The sequence below is a fragment of the Bombus huntii genome, chromosome 5, assembly GCF_024542735.1.
Source record: "Bombus huntii isolate Logan2020A chromosome 5, iyBomHunt1.1, whole genome shotgun sequence".
In the NCBI taxonomy this organism is placed as follows: Eukaryota; Metazoa; Arthropoda; class Insecta; order Hymenoptera; family Apidae; genus Bombus; species Bombus huntii.
Genome location: NC_066242.1, coordinates 4880055 through 4897742, shown reverse-complemented (window position 1 = coordinate 4897742; position 17688 = coordinate 4880055). Strand labels below are relative to the sequence as shown.

The 17688-nt window shown below is 41.5% G+C and overlaps 1 protein-coding gene across 1 annotated transcript in view; it reads left to right on the top strand.

Annotated features, from left to right (window-relative positions):
* The window catches only part of LOC126865951 (acetylcholine receptor subunit alpha-like 1), a 162381-nt gene that overhangs the window by 126775 nt on the left and 17918 nt on the right, over positions 1-17688 (top strand). Inside the window, exon 6 of the mRNA XM_050618920.1 lies at positions 7202-8254. Within this exon, the coding sequence (XP_050474877.1) occupies positions 7202-8254 (1053 nt within the window). The remainder of the gene's footprint in view (positions 1-7201; positions 8255-17688) is intronic.

Sequence of the window (17688 nt, the reverse complement as noted above, 5' to 3'; positions counted from 1 at the left end):
AATATTATTAGGTTGTCTGAAAAGTTTCTTTCGTTTTATGAGGAAACAATAGACGCACACCGTTTTTTGTTTTATATTATTTTGTCGAATTACGTACGATCCATTTTGTTCTGTTGAGATAAACACCGCGACATTTCACAGACTTGGTTTCACGTTTGCATGAAGATGCACTGTTGCGTGCGACTTCCTTAAAGTGCCGCATATAGTCCGTCATTGCTTAGGTTAGATGCGATTCCGAGTTCGTCGATCCAACGTCACGGATCCGGAAGCCCCAATCTACCAAGCCTCTCCGCAGCGAGCCGATACACATTTATCGCGTAGAATATAGATGAACCGGAAGGCGCGAGGGTCATAGAATTCGGTGCTGAACCTCGTTCGCATCGGGACAAGAAAACGTTGTTCCGAACTTATCACGTCGCGTCTCAACTATTTATTATGTTAGAAGTTACGCTGACAGTTCTATTCCCCGGTGATTCTTCTTTCATTTCGTTCCGGTCCGCGTAAACCCGCTGCGAGCCTGCGGATTCTGAAGCGGTTCGAATGCTCTCTGCGTTTCGCTGCGTTCGAATAATTCATGCCGCTGCAGAGCTACCGCAAATCTTCGATGAATTACTTAACCGATGGTCGGCCGACCCTTTCTTTCTCTCAACTACACGTGGCAGGAATTGTTAGACTGTTGATGTTGGAATCGTAGCTAGTCCGGATTGTAGCGTTGAAACGGCGGAAAATAAGCAAAAATTTGTAGGAGAAGAAGTCAAATAGTTTCTAGCTATCTGCCGAGCTATTTTTAGTGTCAGAGGTGCGCAAATATTTGAAGGCCCACTTTATTTCCTCCAAGCGAGAGCACATGCACTATCGTCCATATGTAATATTAGCGATTCATTATAGCCGTGGCAACCATACATATTCATTAAATGCTAATAAAAGGGGTAATTAATTTTAACTGATATAAATAAAAGTGCAAATTGGCCCGGAGAAAATACTTGAGGTCAGTGACTCACGGTGACCCCAGTCTGCATCTATTCTATGTTTTAAAAAGTTTTCAGAATTGTTGATACCAATATACACAAAAATAGCAATTCCAAATGTCCTCTTACTTCTCTTTCTATACTTGTCTATATTAAAAATAACATGATTAATTCGAACGACTAAATGACTTTTGCAATTTCCACCCTTTCTCTGCGCGGCAGATTTTTACCTGATGCTGAATGGAACTCAGCTTTCCCTTGCTAGATATCTGGAAGTGGAAGTTTCCGGTATCTTTCCTCGTTGGATGGCGATCGTTGCGCGATCTTCGACTCAAAGTTGTCCTCTTCTTTCGTTGCCTCTTCAAAGCAGCCGAGTACGAAGTTTGACTTGTTCTTTCGCGGTAGACGCAGACGGTTAGTTCCGAAGTCGCGACGTCAATTTTCAACCCCTCTCAACGGCTGTTGGCCGTTAAAAGTACCAGCGATGTTCTGGGTCCTGACAAGCCCGTGTGCAATAATGGAAACATATCTAAAATCGAGAAGCAAGCGCGGCATTTCGAAGAAATCTCGCAGACAAAGAGTTATCAAAGATTTCGCTGGAATAGAATTCATTCTCAGCTGTTTTCATCTACCTTGACGGAAGTAAGTTCATGCAAGAGGAGAACACTTCTCGTCATCAGCGCTCTATGACTCGTGTTTATCTCTTCCGAGCGATCGACCATCTCAGACTAGTGAATGAACCGTGAGTACCAGCGAATTGATCGACTGTACTTATAGTCAGGATGTTCTCTCTTCTGGAAAAATCGATGAGGATCATCCGGATGATTAGAGTTCTCCAGTTCGAAATGACTGTTCGTATTTGGTTAAGGGAGGAGAAACGACGTGTGGTAACGCGAGAAAAGAAAGAAAACGGTTTTCGATGAAACCTTCCGATCCATCGATTACCTTCGCCAGCTTTCTTCCTTCTGGCGGAGAAACCTTGTTCCATCGGAGAATATCGCTGCCTTTCTTTCCACTGTCTCTCGATACAGTTGGCACGTGCTAACAGACGTCAATAAAACGCTGCGATTCATCGATTCCATTTCGAGGAAACTGTTGGAAACCTTTTCTTCCTGTGCTTTCTTTGAAGCTTCGCTGGCAAAGTAGCGTACATAGAATAGATTCCAAGTATCCCATGATAATTCTCGCGATGCTTCAAATTCGAACATTTTTCTTTCATTATTAGATCGTGTTTTCCAAGTTATTCGTTTTTTCCTAATTCAATCTTAATTAAATATCGTTTCTCTACTTACCAAATTGTTCCTTCCATTATGATTACAGTAGACGTACATTCTAACGAATAGACGAGAACAAGATTTAGACGCAAGAATACGACGAAAATGTTATTTGCAGTTGCAGAAGGGGAATTTTTATTATACAATTTTCATCAAATTGTAAGTGATAACTTTAAGTAATAATAATAGGAAACTACAAAGAGTACGTTAATTAAACTCACAATGCTTCTCTATATTCTTCTACCAAACTTTTGACAAAAATACGAAGAACCCGTGGAACGACCTAACGAATACACGAAATTTTCTTTAATCGAATGTTTTCTTCGATCGTACGGATGCATGGAATTTCCCATGGTCATTGAAAATTTTAGCATTGCAAGGGAGAATCTGCCGACTATGTGGCATAATTGATCGCCTACGCATAGCGGCCTTCAGCTTCGAAATATCCGTCCGTGTCTTAAACATCTCCGGCAGCCTAAAAGGGGTGCGCTTCTACCGCGTGAAATATTTCACGCCCTTGCTCGCTCGTGTAGACGTATAATCTCTCAACACTGGGCTGCAGCGTGGAGCCAGGCATCGGGAAAACGTCATGATTCATCGGCCCTGCTTTTGACGAGTCTTCTCGCTTCGCCAGCGTTTCCCCCAGGACTCTGATGAAACTTTTTCTCGCCTGTTGACGGATGCGTGCCTTTCGAGCTATCCTTTTCCCTTTTCCCTATCGATTGCCTCCGATATTCAAGCCTGAATCGATATAAACTTGCGTTTAAAGGGCATCGGGGTGCAAGAATCATCGTTGGTTTATTCGTGTCACAGATCGATTGATGAAAATACAATTGGCAGACTAAAGCGCTGGATGTTCCATTAAAACTGCCGAAAACTAAAATAACGATCCGGATTTCAAATCCTAAATAGATTCTACTGGGACTGTGCATTAACGCCAGCACCAAGATCTATCGCTGTCATTGCGGATAGGTTTCTATTTGACCATCTCGCGGTCGAAGATTTCTCATACCCAATGGATTTGCAAGTGATTCTCGATATTCTCGGATACGTAGTCTTCCAGATTCTCCACGAGGGACACAAAAAGGTAAAGAAAAGGGAAGAATAATTTTGCGATAGTGGAAGATCACGAGGGCTTCAGCCAGATCGAAATCCTTTTCTCATCTTCCTGCGGACTCCCGCTGACCGAGGCACCTTCCTGTGGATGGACAGATTTATCCCATCCCAACAAATCCAGCTGTTCGTGGATTTCACCGCTGAACAACCATTGCGGAAATAAATCCCGCGTCTAGAACGATAAAATCGTTCCGTAGCGCCGGTGAACGTCCATTCCGGCAACCTCGCCGTTCCAGCAGCTCGTGCCCCCTCGAGCGCGGCTTTCCGCTCCTCGCGTTTCTATTCCAGTTTCCTTGGTTTCGCGGTTGTATCCTACGGCTTCCACCGAGATTCCTGGCCTCCCGCGTAATCTGCGTGCACGGCAAAGACATACGAAGATATATGTGGACTGTTCGCTCTACGTTTCCCGTATAATGTTAACAACGATACCACTGATGGTTGATTTAATAATAAATTTAATTTTTCAAACCAATTTTAACCAATTTTGAGTGTCGCGAATGAAATTCATGAATTGGATAGAAAGATGAAAACTATTCGAAAGGTATTTGAAATATTAGGTTGTCCGAAAAGTTTCTTTCGTTTCATAAGGTGATAATAGTTGAACAACAATTTCTGTTTTATATTATTTTATTGAATTAGGTATGATCCATTTCGGCCTATTTTTATTATTATGTTCGTGCATGATTCAAGAAACTAATATAAAACAAAAAACATTGTGCGTGTATTATTTCCTTATAAAACGAAAGAAACTTTTCGGGCAAACTAATATGTCAGGTTGTTTCACGAGAAAGAAGGTTCGTTAATTGAGGTTAGGTTGGGGTTAGGTTAGGCAGCTCGAAAAACATTTTATTTGGAGAAGTATGGTGACTCATTTAGAGCTTGCAATTTGACGCCGATAAAGGCGTGGCAATATCGAGGCCGAAATTTTATCGAAAGCAAACGTGTCCGCTCATAAACGCTGTCGCTAAGTGCTGTAGTGGATTGAGTGAGGATTAATAATTTGGAATACGAGAATTTGCTGCTGCAACCCATCAAATATATTTTGGATAAATATAATAAATATGAATAAATATAAATGCCGTCGAGAGACGTTCGTACAAATGAATTCGCAAAGATAGAGTATGATCGCTCGCGTAAAACTCGATAACTATAACTCGGATAACGACTCGTAGATATTGATCGATAATTCGTAGATACTCGGGATATACTAACTCGCTCGCGATCGCGTCCGTTTATTTATACTGGTCGGGGGAGTCGAAAAATTTGAATTTGTCTTAAATCGACGGTTGCCCATAACGGTGACTTTGTTTTGTCCGGAGTTTGCCTATCGATATGTTTCGTGCGTCAAGGCTGTGTCCGTGTTCCGAGGCACAACAACAATACGAGTCGCTCTCAATCCGCCTCGTCCTATGACTCATGTGCCGCTACAGTGCATTACGCGTCTATTCCTGCGACCGAATGGTGCAAATACTTGGCGTAGTCGGAGCTATCGATTCCTTCCAATTTTATATGTCGGACGCGCAAACAACATTTGACATTCGACGAAATACGAACGTTCGCAAAGTACATTGCAGGTGAGCGACTTTTCGATAATACTGGAACGCAATTTTCCAAGGTAAAAATTCTACGTTGAACTTTGACCTAATAATAACGGAATTATTAGATATCGTGAAAGAAATATTACTGGAAATGATAATAGCAGAATTCCTTTTGAATCTCCTCGCCTAATGTCGCTATTTTTGTCGAAATCTGATCCGTATAGAGCAAATCTATAACTCGTTACTCGCTTTCCACGATGATCTGTTCGACGAAAGGAAGTGTACAGGACATCGAGTAGAAGACTCGACCTACTTGGACATATCGATGGCATCGTTTTCCTCATTTCCTTCAAGACGGCCAATCGTGGCTCAACAAGTCCTCCAGAAGACCGAAGATAATCGTTAAGATGCTTCTTCGCATTTCCTTCCTGACGTCGATTCCCATTAGTGACGATTATCTGTCTGTAGATCGTAAATTAAGGAATCGAATCGAGAGATGTTTGCAGAACTCTCTGTAATCTGGCAGCTAACTCTTCTAACGTAAATTCGTCTGGGATTTCGTATAGAGGCACGTTAATAGCGCGAGAGTGGATGATAATAAAAAGAAAAGTAGAAAAAAACAAGGAATAAGAATGTCAGCAAGTTTTTAAAAAGCACTACGAGGACATAGAAAAGGGGATTTCCAGCACTAGAAAGAATTTCAGGGATTAAAAAATTCGTACTAGAAAATACCAGGAGGAAAGGAGGAATGTCAGCACCTAAAATAACCGCAAGAATTCAACATAAATAATTAGAAAACTTCAACAGCGTAAAGGATACTTTCACGAAATGAATTTCAGTAGTAAAATATAACAGCGACAGTCTATGTCACTGAACTAGACTCGTTCAGACCAGACAGTCCAAGGAAAGGACAAAATGTTAAAACTAAAAGTCATAAAGGGGTATCAAGAAAAAACCGCATCGAAAGCAGTACTCGAGAAGGTTCTGCTTTCTTCCTGGAATTACACGACACAGTTCAGTGGCTAGGTTCCTGTTGTTCGATTAGTAGCAGGAAGATGATACGACAGAAGGAAGAGGACGAAGGAAAGGAGTGCGGTTTAACGCGCAGAGATGTCCTCGCGAAGCTATCAGAAGATCTCAGAAGTGGTCCGGAGAGGATCAAGGAGCGTCTAGCTAGCGGCGGAAGTTCGATGGAAGAGAGATTTGGAGTTTATTCCTATTCTCAGATTCGACAACTCCGAGTGAAACCCACCGCCTATCCCGGCGACCCATTAGGGCTATCCAATTTCTTTCGTTCGCTAGCTCCGACTTTTCTTCCCGGCTGATCCTTGCTCTTTCCTCGTCCACTTTCCTCGTCTCCGTCTTTAAACAATCGGATTCGCCACGGGGAAAGTAAAATCAAGAAGATACTCTGCATCGCGAGTCTTATAGAGTTTCGATGAGACATTTGTAACAGCAAGAGAGGAAACAGACGTCGTCCTTCGGAGTCGTTTTATTTTTGGTTTAAGCATCCCTCGTTTCCCAGTTAAGCGACGTCTCACGAAATACCCTTATTATTCGTCAGTCCTTCTCTTCTCGCCCCCTGTTTCACTCTCAGGCACGTACACGCGCGAACCTATATACGTAACCCTCTGTCAAATGGCTGATTTCGCGTAACGCTCCTTATCTGAAGCCTCAATTAGACGGTACACTGCGCCATGATAATCTTTAAACGAACCAATTACCGTTCTCCGTACCTTGGATAATTTACTTGCACGTTCCGATGTTAGGATGCGATAGGAAGAATTAAGTAGACGATCATCTAGCTGTTTCGACTATCTGCGACCAAAAGGAACAATCGTAATAACATCATTCTACCTAGTTTGATCCGATTGTCAAGAAGTTTGTATAGAAACGTAGTTGTTTAGGAATGTATTTGTGCCGGAAGATTTAACTTGCTCTACAAAAGGTCTTTTGGAAGTAAGCAACTCTTTTATATCGCTGCAGAAAACTACCGTAGATAAACTTGCCTGTATCGTCCAACTATGTTCAACGACAAATAACATTAGCGACAGCGTAGACTTTTCTCAGACTACGACGTTCTCCTCATCTTAACTGTTATATGCAACTGCGCTCTCAACGATAACCATTGCAATCGCGTTAGTCGCTTAACCATGATAACATAATCTAAAATCAGTGGTTTCCCCCTTCTCTTCTTCCTTTCCCATTTTTTCTATTTTTCTTTCTTTTCCTTTTGCTTCGCGTCATTTCGTCTCATCGTATCCGACGTAGACAAAGAAACTGATAGTCAAACGTATGTCCGCAGGTCGACTTACGACACCTGGCCCAGACCGAAGACTCGAACCAAATTGAGGTCGGGATCGACCTAACCGACTACTACATTTCCGTCGAGTGGGACATCATAAAAGTGCCTGCCGAGAGGAACGAGGCGTTCTACATATGCTGCGAGGAGCCCTACCCCGATATCGTGTTCAATATCACCCTACGCCGCAAGACCCTCTTCTACACGGTGAACCTAATCGTACCGTGCGTGGGCATATCTTTTCTCTCGGTGCTGGTGTTCTACCTGCCGAGCGACAGCGGCGAGAAAGTCTCGCTGTCGATCTCGATTCTGCTGTCGTTGACGGTGTTCTTCCTATTGTTGGCCGAGATCATACCGCCCACGTCGTTAACGGTACCGTTGCTCGGCAAGTACCTGTTGTTCACGATGGTACTGGTCACCCTATCCGTGGTGGTGACGATAGCCGTGTTGAACGTGAATTTTCGCTCGCCCGTCACTCATCGTATGGCGAAATGGGTGCGGGTGGTGTTCATACAAAAATTACCGCGGTACCTTCTGATCGAGAGGCCGAAAAAGGACGACGACGACGACGAAGAGGAGGAGGTGGTGGTGGTAGGGAGAAACGGCGTCGGTGTCGCCGTGGTGAACGCCGACGGCGAGCCCGTCGGCGACGATGACGACGACGACGACGTCGAAGCGACCAACGGGAAACCGCCCGAAGGCATGCTCACCGATGTGTTCCATGTACAAGAGACTGATAAGTACGATACGTACTACGGCAACAGGTTCAGCGGGGAGTACGAGATACCTGCACACGGATTGCCACCATCAGCAACTAGGTACGACCTCGGTGCCGTGGCCACCGTAGGTACCGTAGCGCCCTGCTTCGAGGAACCCTTACCCTCGCTGCCACTGCCGGGGGCTGACGACGATCTGTTCGGCCCAGCCAGCCCCGCATACGTTCACGAGGACATCAGCCCCACATTCGAGAAGCCGTTGGTACGCGAGATCGAGAAGACCGTCGACGATGCCAGGTTTATCGCTCAGCATGCCAAGAACAAGGACAAATTTGAGAGCGTGAGTATATTTTACCGCCATCTTTTCTTACTTCAGGCCTCTCCCATATGATACTACGATGTTACGTACAATGTCGATGCATTACTATTATAAAGATATAAGAATTTATTCTAACGCGCGCAGGCTAGTTCGCAAGTAAATATTAGAACAACTGCCGATTCCGAAACACAAATTAAATTTTGATCCTTTCAACCGGGCCCCTTTAATCGGAAATATCTACAATTACGAAATTGAAAGAAAAACCGAAATTGAAAGGCTCGGTCCTGCCTCTCATTTGCGAGTCTCGTGTTTGATATCTATTTTACCGATTTCACGATGATTCTCGAGGTTGAGAAACTATTCGACGCGAATCGTGACTGCTGTGGGATCGATACTCCATTTTGGAGAGTGCGCGTGAAATAATACGAGCTCGTTCGTTCCCGTGAACCTAGCGAAAGAATATCGAGTAGAAAGAGAAGCGTATTGATCTGGACGGTAGCCTGATCGGGCAACGCTCTTTAATCTTTACGAGTAATCCACGTGACGGGATCGGTAATGGGGCGTGCAAATCACCGCTCGCTCGGTGTGATCATGGGGCAGGCAACTAGGCAAGGGTCAGTGAAAGCGAATTATAACGAATCATTTACAAGAACCGTGGTTTGAAATCTGATAGGCCGACAGCAGTAGTATCAGATCGTATTAATCAGCAGGAAACACATCAGGATCCAATTGCTGTTAATAGCTTTAGTTCCGAATGCTTGGATTTATACGCTTTCTTGCGCCTCTCTGCGAATATCCTCGCGTGGAAACTAACAATTCAAACATATCAAGATCGAATTCATTTCGCTTGGAAAATGTAGAACTTCTTCGCTTCCACGCGCAGATTAATGCAACAATGATCGAGATCTCATTCAGCGAGTAACCCTAAATTAATTAATTCAAAAGTTACATCGTGGAATACACACTCTCGTTTTTATTTCACAAATACACAGAATGTTAAAGAAAGAAGGATCTACGACTTCGTAAACATATAGCGCAATAATAATACTTACAGTATTAGGTTGTCCGGGAAGTGTCTTTCTTTCGCAAACGTGTTTTTTACAACAGTGCACCTTCACACAAACGTGAAACCAAGTTCGTGAAATGTGGCAATGTTTATCTCAACAGTACAAAATTACAGTACGTAATTCGACACAATAAAATAAAACAAAAAACGTTGTGCGTCTATTATTTCCTCATAAAACGAAAGAAACTTTTCGGAAAACCTAATACAATGGTGGAGTTGAAAGTTAGGTACAATTTACAAGCTAAATCGTATAAACAGACATTTCACGTATTGCCTTATTAGCTAAAAGATGTAAAATACTTTGGTTAATTTACTCATCCAGTCGTTCAAGCCTGTGAACTATAACACTAACTTAGACTTTACAACCTTGTTATGTTTCCGTCGTCGAGTATTTCTCCAACGATAGAATCCTGCTAACTATGTTTCTCGAGACGAACTAATAATTCGTCGATAGAACCCTAAAATGATGGGTACTTACAGTAACCGGAACGAAGATATACCAAACATGATCTCTCAGCGAAGGATTAACCGGTCGCCAACTTACAATTAGCAATTACGCGTATGAATTTTAACACAGGCATTTGTCCTAAAGTAGACAAGAAGTACGGCATGTATCCCGTAACCACGCTACGAATTATAGCTGATGCGTCGCAAATTAACCGTGTTTCACTATGTACAGTACTCTTATTCGACCATATAGCCGAACGTTATATCGAACGATCGGATCCAACTCGGTTTCCGTCATCGATATTAATTCGCAAGTGTCAGATTCGAACAACCGTTTTCATAGAGGTGGCCATTGTCAGGCTTCATTGCCATTGTCGAAAAAAGTTTTCAGTTAGAGTTTTCAGCCAGCTATATCGGCTTTTTCCTGAAAAATATTGTACCACCTAAAATAATAATATATCGAACAACGACAAATACACTTTATCTCCTGCACTACGCTACTACAGGGTGTATATGTATGTATGAATATTTATGTGCGATAGAGTAATCATATCGGAAAAGTTAATCAGAGTTTCGTAATGTATATTTCGAAATTCGTAAAATGAAAGTAGAAAATCACAAATGACGAGATCTTCGAAAAAAAACTTCAGCTCTGCTGGTTCACATTTTTCTATTAGCCGGCGAATCCTTTTACCATCGAAAGTGAATATCTTGCACTGCGTGTGCTATCACGAGTGGATGAGTAAACCAGTTGCCTGTCCATTTTGACTTGGGCGCTAAGTCCTGACAGGCAACGCTGTCATCCGACCGAGTGGAAAGGAGCAGGAGTCTCGATAAGCTGGTGGAAAGTCGGTCGCGATCGTTTCCCATCAATCTTCCTCCATACTATACACCCTTAGCAACCTGTTAAACTTCTCGACGTACGTAAGGCAGGAAGGAAAGGCTGTTAAAGGATGGTGAGAAACGCGTGACTCGCCAAGCAGCGAGCTCTACTACTGTGAAATTGAAAGAAGGGGAGCAGGATACATGGAAGCTTTGAAAAAATATATTTTCAGATACATTTTTTATGAAGTTTGAAAGAAACATTGTAGCGAAAAGCAGCAACTTATTCCAAGCGAAATCGTTGAATAAATCAAGAAAATTGGTCTACCATTCGCGGGTTAAAAGTTTCGCGCCTTGTCTGACTTACGATGGGATATTCTACCGGAAGAAACGAGGGCAAAGTTCAGAGACGATTAAAAGACACTATCCTTTATATTTTTTCATTAACTCTTTTATACCGTTTGTACAGCTATTTTATGGAAGTTAGAAAGTTATCGAATAGGAACGGCGTTCTTGCAGGAAATTTTCGAAAAATTACAAGCAGAGCGACGATAGGGCGCGTGTTAGCAGAAACTTTCGGCGAGTTGCTCGTGGCTCTGTAGTGTGGCAAAGTAGTTCCGTGGATGGAAAACTTCGAAAATTGGTTTTGACGTTGACGCGGTCTCAGCACGGGGAGAATGCGTCTCCAAGTTGAAACATTTGTCCGGGGGCCGGCCGTAAATTCGAACGAATTTATGCTTCCTATTTCGTATTTGCGCAGAACGAGCGGTGTGGCACACTTTCCTGCATCCATCCTGTATCGAGTTTATTCTCGTTCCTCCGGGACTTCCCTTACCTAGCAAAATCTCCTCGTTTCTTTGGAAATTTCATCGTGGATCGCGGAACCTTTCGGTTTCTTCCTCTTCCCGTTAAAACATCGATGACAGAAAGTTGCTGTCCGTGACTGTTATTCCAAGGAAGAAGTTCGTCAGGAAACGAGCGGTTATCGGAAGTTGCAGCTTGGCTGTTTCGACAGGGCGAGGCTGGTGGACGACGGAGTTTTCAACTCTTGAGTAGTTTTTAGTACACTTTATAGTTACATGGTTGGCAAAGTTTGTCCAAAAGTTCAACAGACAAAAGTATGATAATTCATTGGCAAGAAAAATTGCTGTTTCTAGAAATTCTAATTGTACCGTAAATTGTAGCATAGACTTATTCTCTACTTTCCCGATAATACGAACGTATTCCATGAAACTCGAACGCGGTAAGCCTATCATCAATAACTATCGTAGATAGTCGTTCCTCCTCTCTTCTTCTTCCTCTTCTACTTTTTACCCCTTTTACTTTTTACAATTAAATGGAATTACATGATAAATTCAATTAACGAATATCACTTAAGGTTTAAGACTGAACTAATAAAATAAATAGTCTCAATGTCGTCGTTTAATTTGGCTATAAACGCCAGAGAACATATCACGACGACATGGACACATTCTGCGTTCGATTGAAAATCTCATCGATCATTTCTACAGTTGTCTTCAGTTTACGTAACAAGTATACGTGACACGATTTTTGAAATACACTGTAGAATTTTCGCTGTCCCGAAATTCGATGTTCGAGCATATCGTGGCGCGGTTTGCCGCATAGTTATCTCGAACGATCTAATATCTTGAACAAGATACTCTACATCTGGACGGAGCCAAGGCGGGCCAGGCTGAAATTCAATCTATCGATTTCTCGAGTCACGATCCCGGAGATGCCTTGATTTCCGCGCGCTGGCCGCATCAACCCGGTGACTTCCGGTTGCTTCGGAGGAGCCAACCCCGTACAGGGGTTGCCCTGTTCAGGGACGCGGAAAGTAGCGCTGGCGTTCATAAATTATCGACGGGAACTGTCTGTCGCGCGAACGCACTGCGGCGAAGTTCCGTTCGCTGCTAAATGTGCGTTTGTATTCACGCCAATGCACGCGTGCTGCAGCGATTAAAATGCGGCCTGTGCGTGCGACTGTGATTTCCTGTGCGCATTGCAGAGAGGATTTTGCGTTTTTGTGTCCGCAGATTTTGATTCTCTGCGTGTTTGCTGAATTGATAGTATTTATGGTCTGACTAGAACCGTCGTTTTCTACTTGACAATAGAACAGCCCTTTTCTATTCCATTATCCGAACATTTTTATCTGCCTATTAGTTCAAATATGGAAGTCTTTATTACACTATTTACTTTATTGCACTTATTATACTTTATTACGCGTCTCATTTTTGCCGTATCACTTTTATTGCGACCATAGATATACCTTCTATGTATATGCATACCTAGTATGTCTAAGTGGACATATTAAATGTCGGTAGTGCTACTGTTAGATAGCATCAAACGTAGTTTGAAATTCTTAATTGAAATTCGACCCTTTATCAGATGGCGGGGAAAAAGTGGTAAGGAAAATGTTATATTCAGTGAAAACTGTCGAATAATCCGGTCTGGTATCGCGCTATATCTCACGCGATGCCGATCTTCCGATCGTGTATTCGCTTTTTATTGGAATTTATGGGGAGCATCATCGATCGAATCGCTATTCTTCAATTTCTTTATGGAACGGTTCTTTCTCCGTTATTTCTCCCTTCCACGTATTTTCTTTGTTCTGTTATTCACAGAAAAATCCTCGCAAGCTTCGATATTTCTCTCAGATACCATCAAACGTATCGAATGAAACATCGAAAATTCATTGCCATCGTGCAACAATGATAAACGAAAAATGCATGAATGCTTGTAATCAATCGGCAGTCAAATCGTAGAAGAATTCAATTTAAACGCAGTTGTTCAACGCGGTTTAATTTCCAAATAAGCCTCTAAAACGGTCGAACCGAAATGTATTCCATATTTTCGTGTGCACGCGAAGGACGAACCGCAAACGGTCGAGGAATTAACTGTTCCTAATGCGGCGAGACGAGTGTTTTGAACGAATTTCATGGGTCGACAGTCAAACTCGTAACTTTCGAGAGAACAGGTGCATCGTCCGTTGCGTCCACGAATTCGTTAAGGTCGGTATTTTCGTATGTTATTATCGTTGCGTATCAGTTGTAATGATATAATATACTGCAGTTGCGATATAATATAATGCAACGATATACAGATAATTTATTCCTGTATTATAAATGAATAATATTAACACTTTGACTGCCACGTTGGTCATGTATGACCGGCTACGGTTTCTCATACAACGCCACGGTGGTCATTGGTGACCGCAGCGCTTGAACTTCTTACAATTGTAAAAATTGTATGAAAATTGACAGTTAGGGCATTTTGAATATAACCGATAAGTAGAAGATACTTTGAAATAAAAAGTGTCACATTGAACAATTAAACATCTTTATTAGAACATCGATAAAAGAAAAATGAGAACAAACCTTGTATCTAACGGTGCACTGTGTTAAAACACTAAACATAAATGTGGTTCATCTATACAATCTGGACAATAGGTGGTTACCTGTTTGGTCCGAATTTTAGCAATTTTTGATCCTAACTGTTTAACAATTTTTTTATAGCACTCTCCGCAAAATTTTCGTGCCAGGTACGCTTGCCCTTCTTTCTTCCGCATTTCGTGTCGCATTTTTTTCGAATAAGTATATTTGACTGCTCTGGTGAATGGCACTGTATAAGGTGCATTGCGAGTGCCATATTAAAATCTGATATCTTGATTTTTGTTTTTGTTGCTTGTTTATAGAGTATCATCGCGTTTGAAATTGATGTATTTAACAATAACTCTAAAGCTAATTTTATATACCGCTTGAGGGTTCTTCTATGTGGTGTAGAATATGCTATCATTTGATCTGATAAATCTACAGCACAATTTCCTCTGTTATGATCTACCACTACCATTGGTTTATCGCATACATAACATCAAACATAATCTTTTTTGCGGACCTTTATCATTTCAGCCGAATGTTTTGTCGAAATCATAGAAATAATCATAATGCTGTTTACTAATATGTTCTACACGTTTCAACAATATATTCTGGACGTTTCGCTTACGACGACATAACAAATGCGAATGGTTTGCTGAAATGGTTTGTTATAATATGTCGCTATCAACTGTTACCAAGGCGCCACGGTGGTCACCCGTAACCACCAATAAGATAAACGGCCCATTGGGGAAGAATGTTGTCTTACATCATCAATTTATTATTATTTTGCTATTATATGCTTTGAATAATAAAAATAATCCCGTGACGTCGTGAGCGAAACATGTGATGTCGGCGTGGCAGTCAAATGCTACTGTGATAAATGCTACTATGTACAATGAGTTCAATTAATTGCGGATACATATCAATTTATTATATGCTTAAGGGGAAGAAGAGATAGTAACTCTTAACTAACCTTGGAAGATAAGGAGAAAATGTCAATTTCTGTGACGACAGATCTTTACTAACTATTTTGAGTCCCTAGCAGCGCGGTCGCGCTGTGCAGATGTTGTGTCGAAAAGTCCCAGTACATTCGAACGCCGCGGACAACTGACGGTATTTTGTATCTCGTTGCTATCTTCTCAATAATTTTGATTGGACAAAACTTGAAATATTTCTAAATTAATAAGTATGCATATATAATAATATAAATGTATTTCATAAAATAAGAAATATGACGAGCGCTATTGCGCCGTTTACTTTAGTTCACAATCGATTAAGACAAGCGCTATCGCGCTGCTCGCGATTTTTCGAGCCTGTTTTTTCAAAGATCTCTAAGACTCAAACGGTCAAGAGTGAAACGAAAGAACTTTACCGGAAAAGGTTATATATTATTCACATAAAGCTTCTGACACATTTTTAAAATAAATCTTCTACCAGCACAATATTGGGATATGAAGAGTTAGGAACTTTTTGACTTGTAATCATCGCCGAAAGTAAAAAGAAGTAAAAAGGAACGAAATAAATAAGAACGCGTATTGAAAGAACATAGAAATAGCAACGGAATTATATGCGCATAATAAATCTGACCTAAAGCTAATTATTCCTAACTCGTTGATAAAGAGAATTCCGTTTTGTAACAATAGAAATAATTCAAACACGAGGCGTCCATGGCAGAAATAATTGAACGACGAAACAATGATACGCTCTCCGCCCAAATTGCCTCAGTTGAATATCGTAGCATTCCTTTGATGTGGTAGCAAAAAAACTGACAAAAGATACTCGTTGCTTATTTTTGAATGGAAAACCCGTACAGAACCGTATATTTAAGGCTGTAGATTCGTAACTTTTCAATTTATAGAACAAACTGTATAATCAAAATTATATTTATCGCTCCTTTGTAATTTATTGTTATGCCTTCGTAATGAACAAAAGGTAACAAAAACCACACTCAAAAGTTTAAGTACAGCGTGATTTACAACTACGTGTCTACGTTTCAGAGCTGAATCTACACAGTAAAATGTTTAAAAAATTCATGTAAAAAACATGTAAAAACCGTATTCCGAATCAATCCGATCGATATATATTTGTACTCTGTATCAATTTCATTTATGAATCCGCCGAAGAGAAAATCATCGTGACTCGTGACGTGTTCTTTTCCATCGTTGTGAATTCGTCAAAACGGAATAACCGAAAGAGGAAACGTAACGTCTCGTGGTTGACCACCGAAAGGTCTCGGGATGAATGAAAAGGGCTTTGTGAGTTTGTATTCTCGGGGCTGCTGAATCCTCTGGCCGCATGACGCGTGTTAAACGTGCTTAATTCGGTTAATATCCTGCTGCGAGAAAGCACGAGCGTTTCCCGAGAGAAAAAAAACCGCACCGCTGAATGCTTGCGTATTTGATTCGTCATCCATGCAAAACCTGACTATATTGGCGTAGAATTACGCGGCTGAAGTGTACTTCGTCATTTGTGATTTATCGCGCGTGTTTTGTGAGAAAGCATTGCAAGCACCTATGTATAGTTCTATACATGTACAGGATGTTCTGTGACTGATGGCACAACCGGAGGTAAAGGCCGGGAGGAGGGATGAAAACACGAAATAGAAATTTGTCATACGTGGCGATTTTTCGAGAAAATTTAGAATTTGCTTGAAAAGTGTCGACGGTTCTTGCTATAGACGAATATCTTCGTGTCTAAGTAATGGAAAGAGGGTGCGCAGCGAAACAGGACAATAAATTTTAGTAGTTTATGATAGAAGAAACTTGATACAAAGGGTACAAATGGGAAATAATTTCTAAGGGAATAAAATTGATCGTACACGAATATCCTATTCAACGTGTATTCTTCATTACAGAACATAATAAACACAAAGATAAGTGGAGGTACCGGGCGCTTTATCAGGCAAATATTTAAAGTGAGTTTTTTCCTAAACGAAACTTTGTACGAGAAAGTTTCATTCTACTCACTTTTTCGTACAAGTTTTCCTTTCCGCTTACGTCACCGTGTGCGAATATTCTGCACTTTCATTGTCACCACCATAGCTTCAGTTCTGTTTCTTACATTAAACTTAACTGCGAGAAAATTTTAAGGCTACCTGGTCTATGAGCAGAGATAGCGAGATATAACGAGACGACCGAATTCCATCGTTCACATTCTATAACAGTTTCCCTCTATAGTTTGGGAAAAAGGAGGCGTTTGCAACGATCGGATGGTATCTGGCGATTCTGAAGCTGATTTTGGAATGTAGATGGCTGAGGATAACTGGAATAAACGAAGCTGGGAATAAAAGCAACCAACCAGAGATAGCGAGTAGATAGACGAAACCTCTTTCCTTATCTTTCATTTTTTTGTTTCTCCTCCGCTAGAAAGCTACTTATTCTTTCGCATCTCGCGAATATCTCGCGAATCCTAAAGGAATCTTAAATTCCACCGCGTGGACACCAGGTACAGGAGCTTCATTTCGCTGATTTCCCTCAATAGAGGAGAAGCAATCGACCGCAAATCATTTTTTGATTTATCCGAAAGAAATAAAAAATTTTAGTCGACCTAACAAACCTTTTACAGTAACCTAAGGAAATAAACTACGTTCTGTGACTGGTCCATGATCTCGACGCGTTACGATATAGCCAACGGCGAGCTTTCTTCGCCAGCAGCGGATTGGCCGCTCGCCAAAGGTAAATGTCATGAGGGTGCCAGCGAAAAGAACTTTACCCGCCTTGATCCCGGATTAAACAAACTTTCTAGAT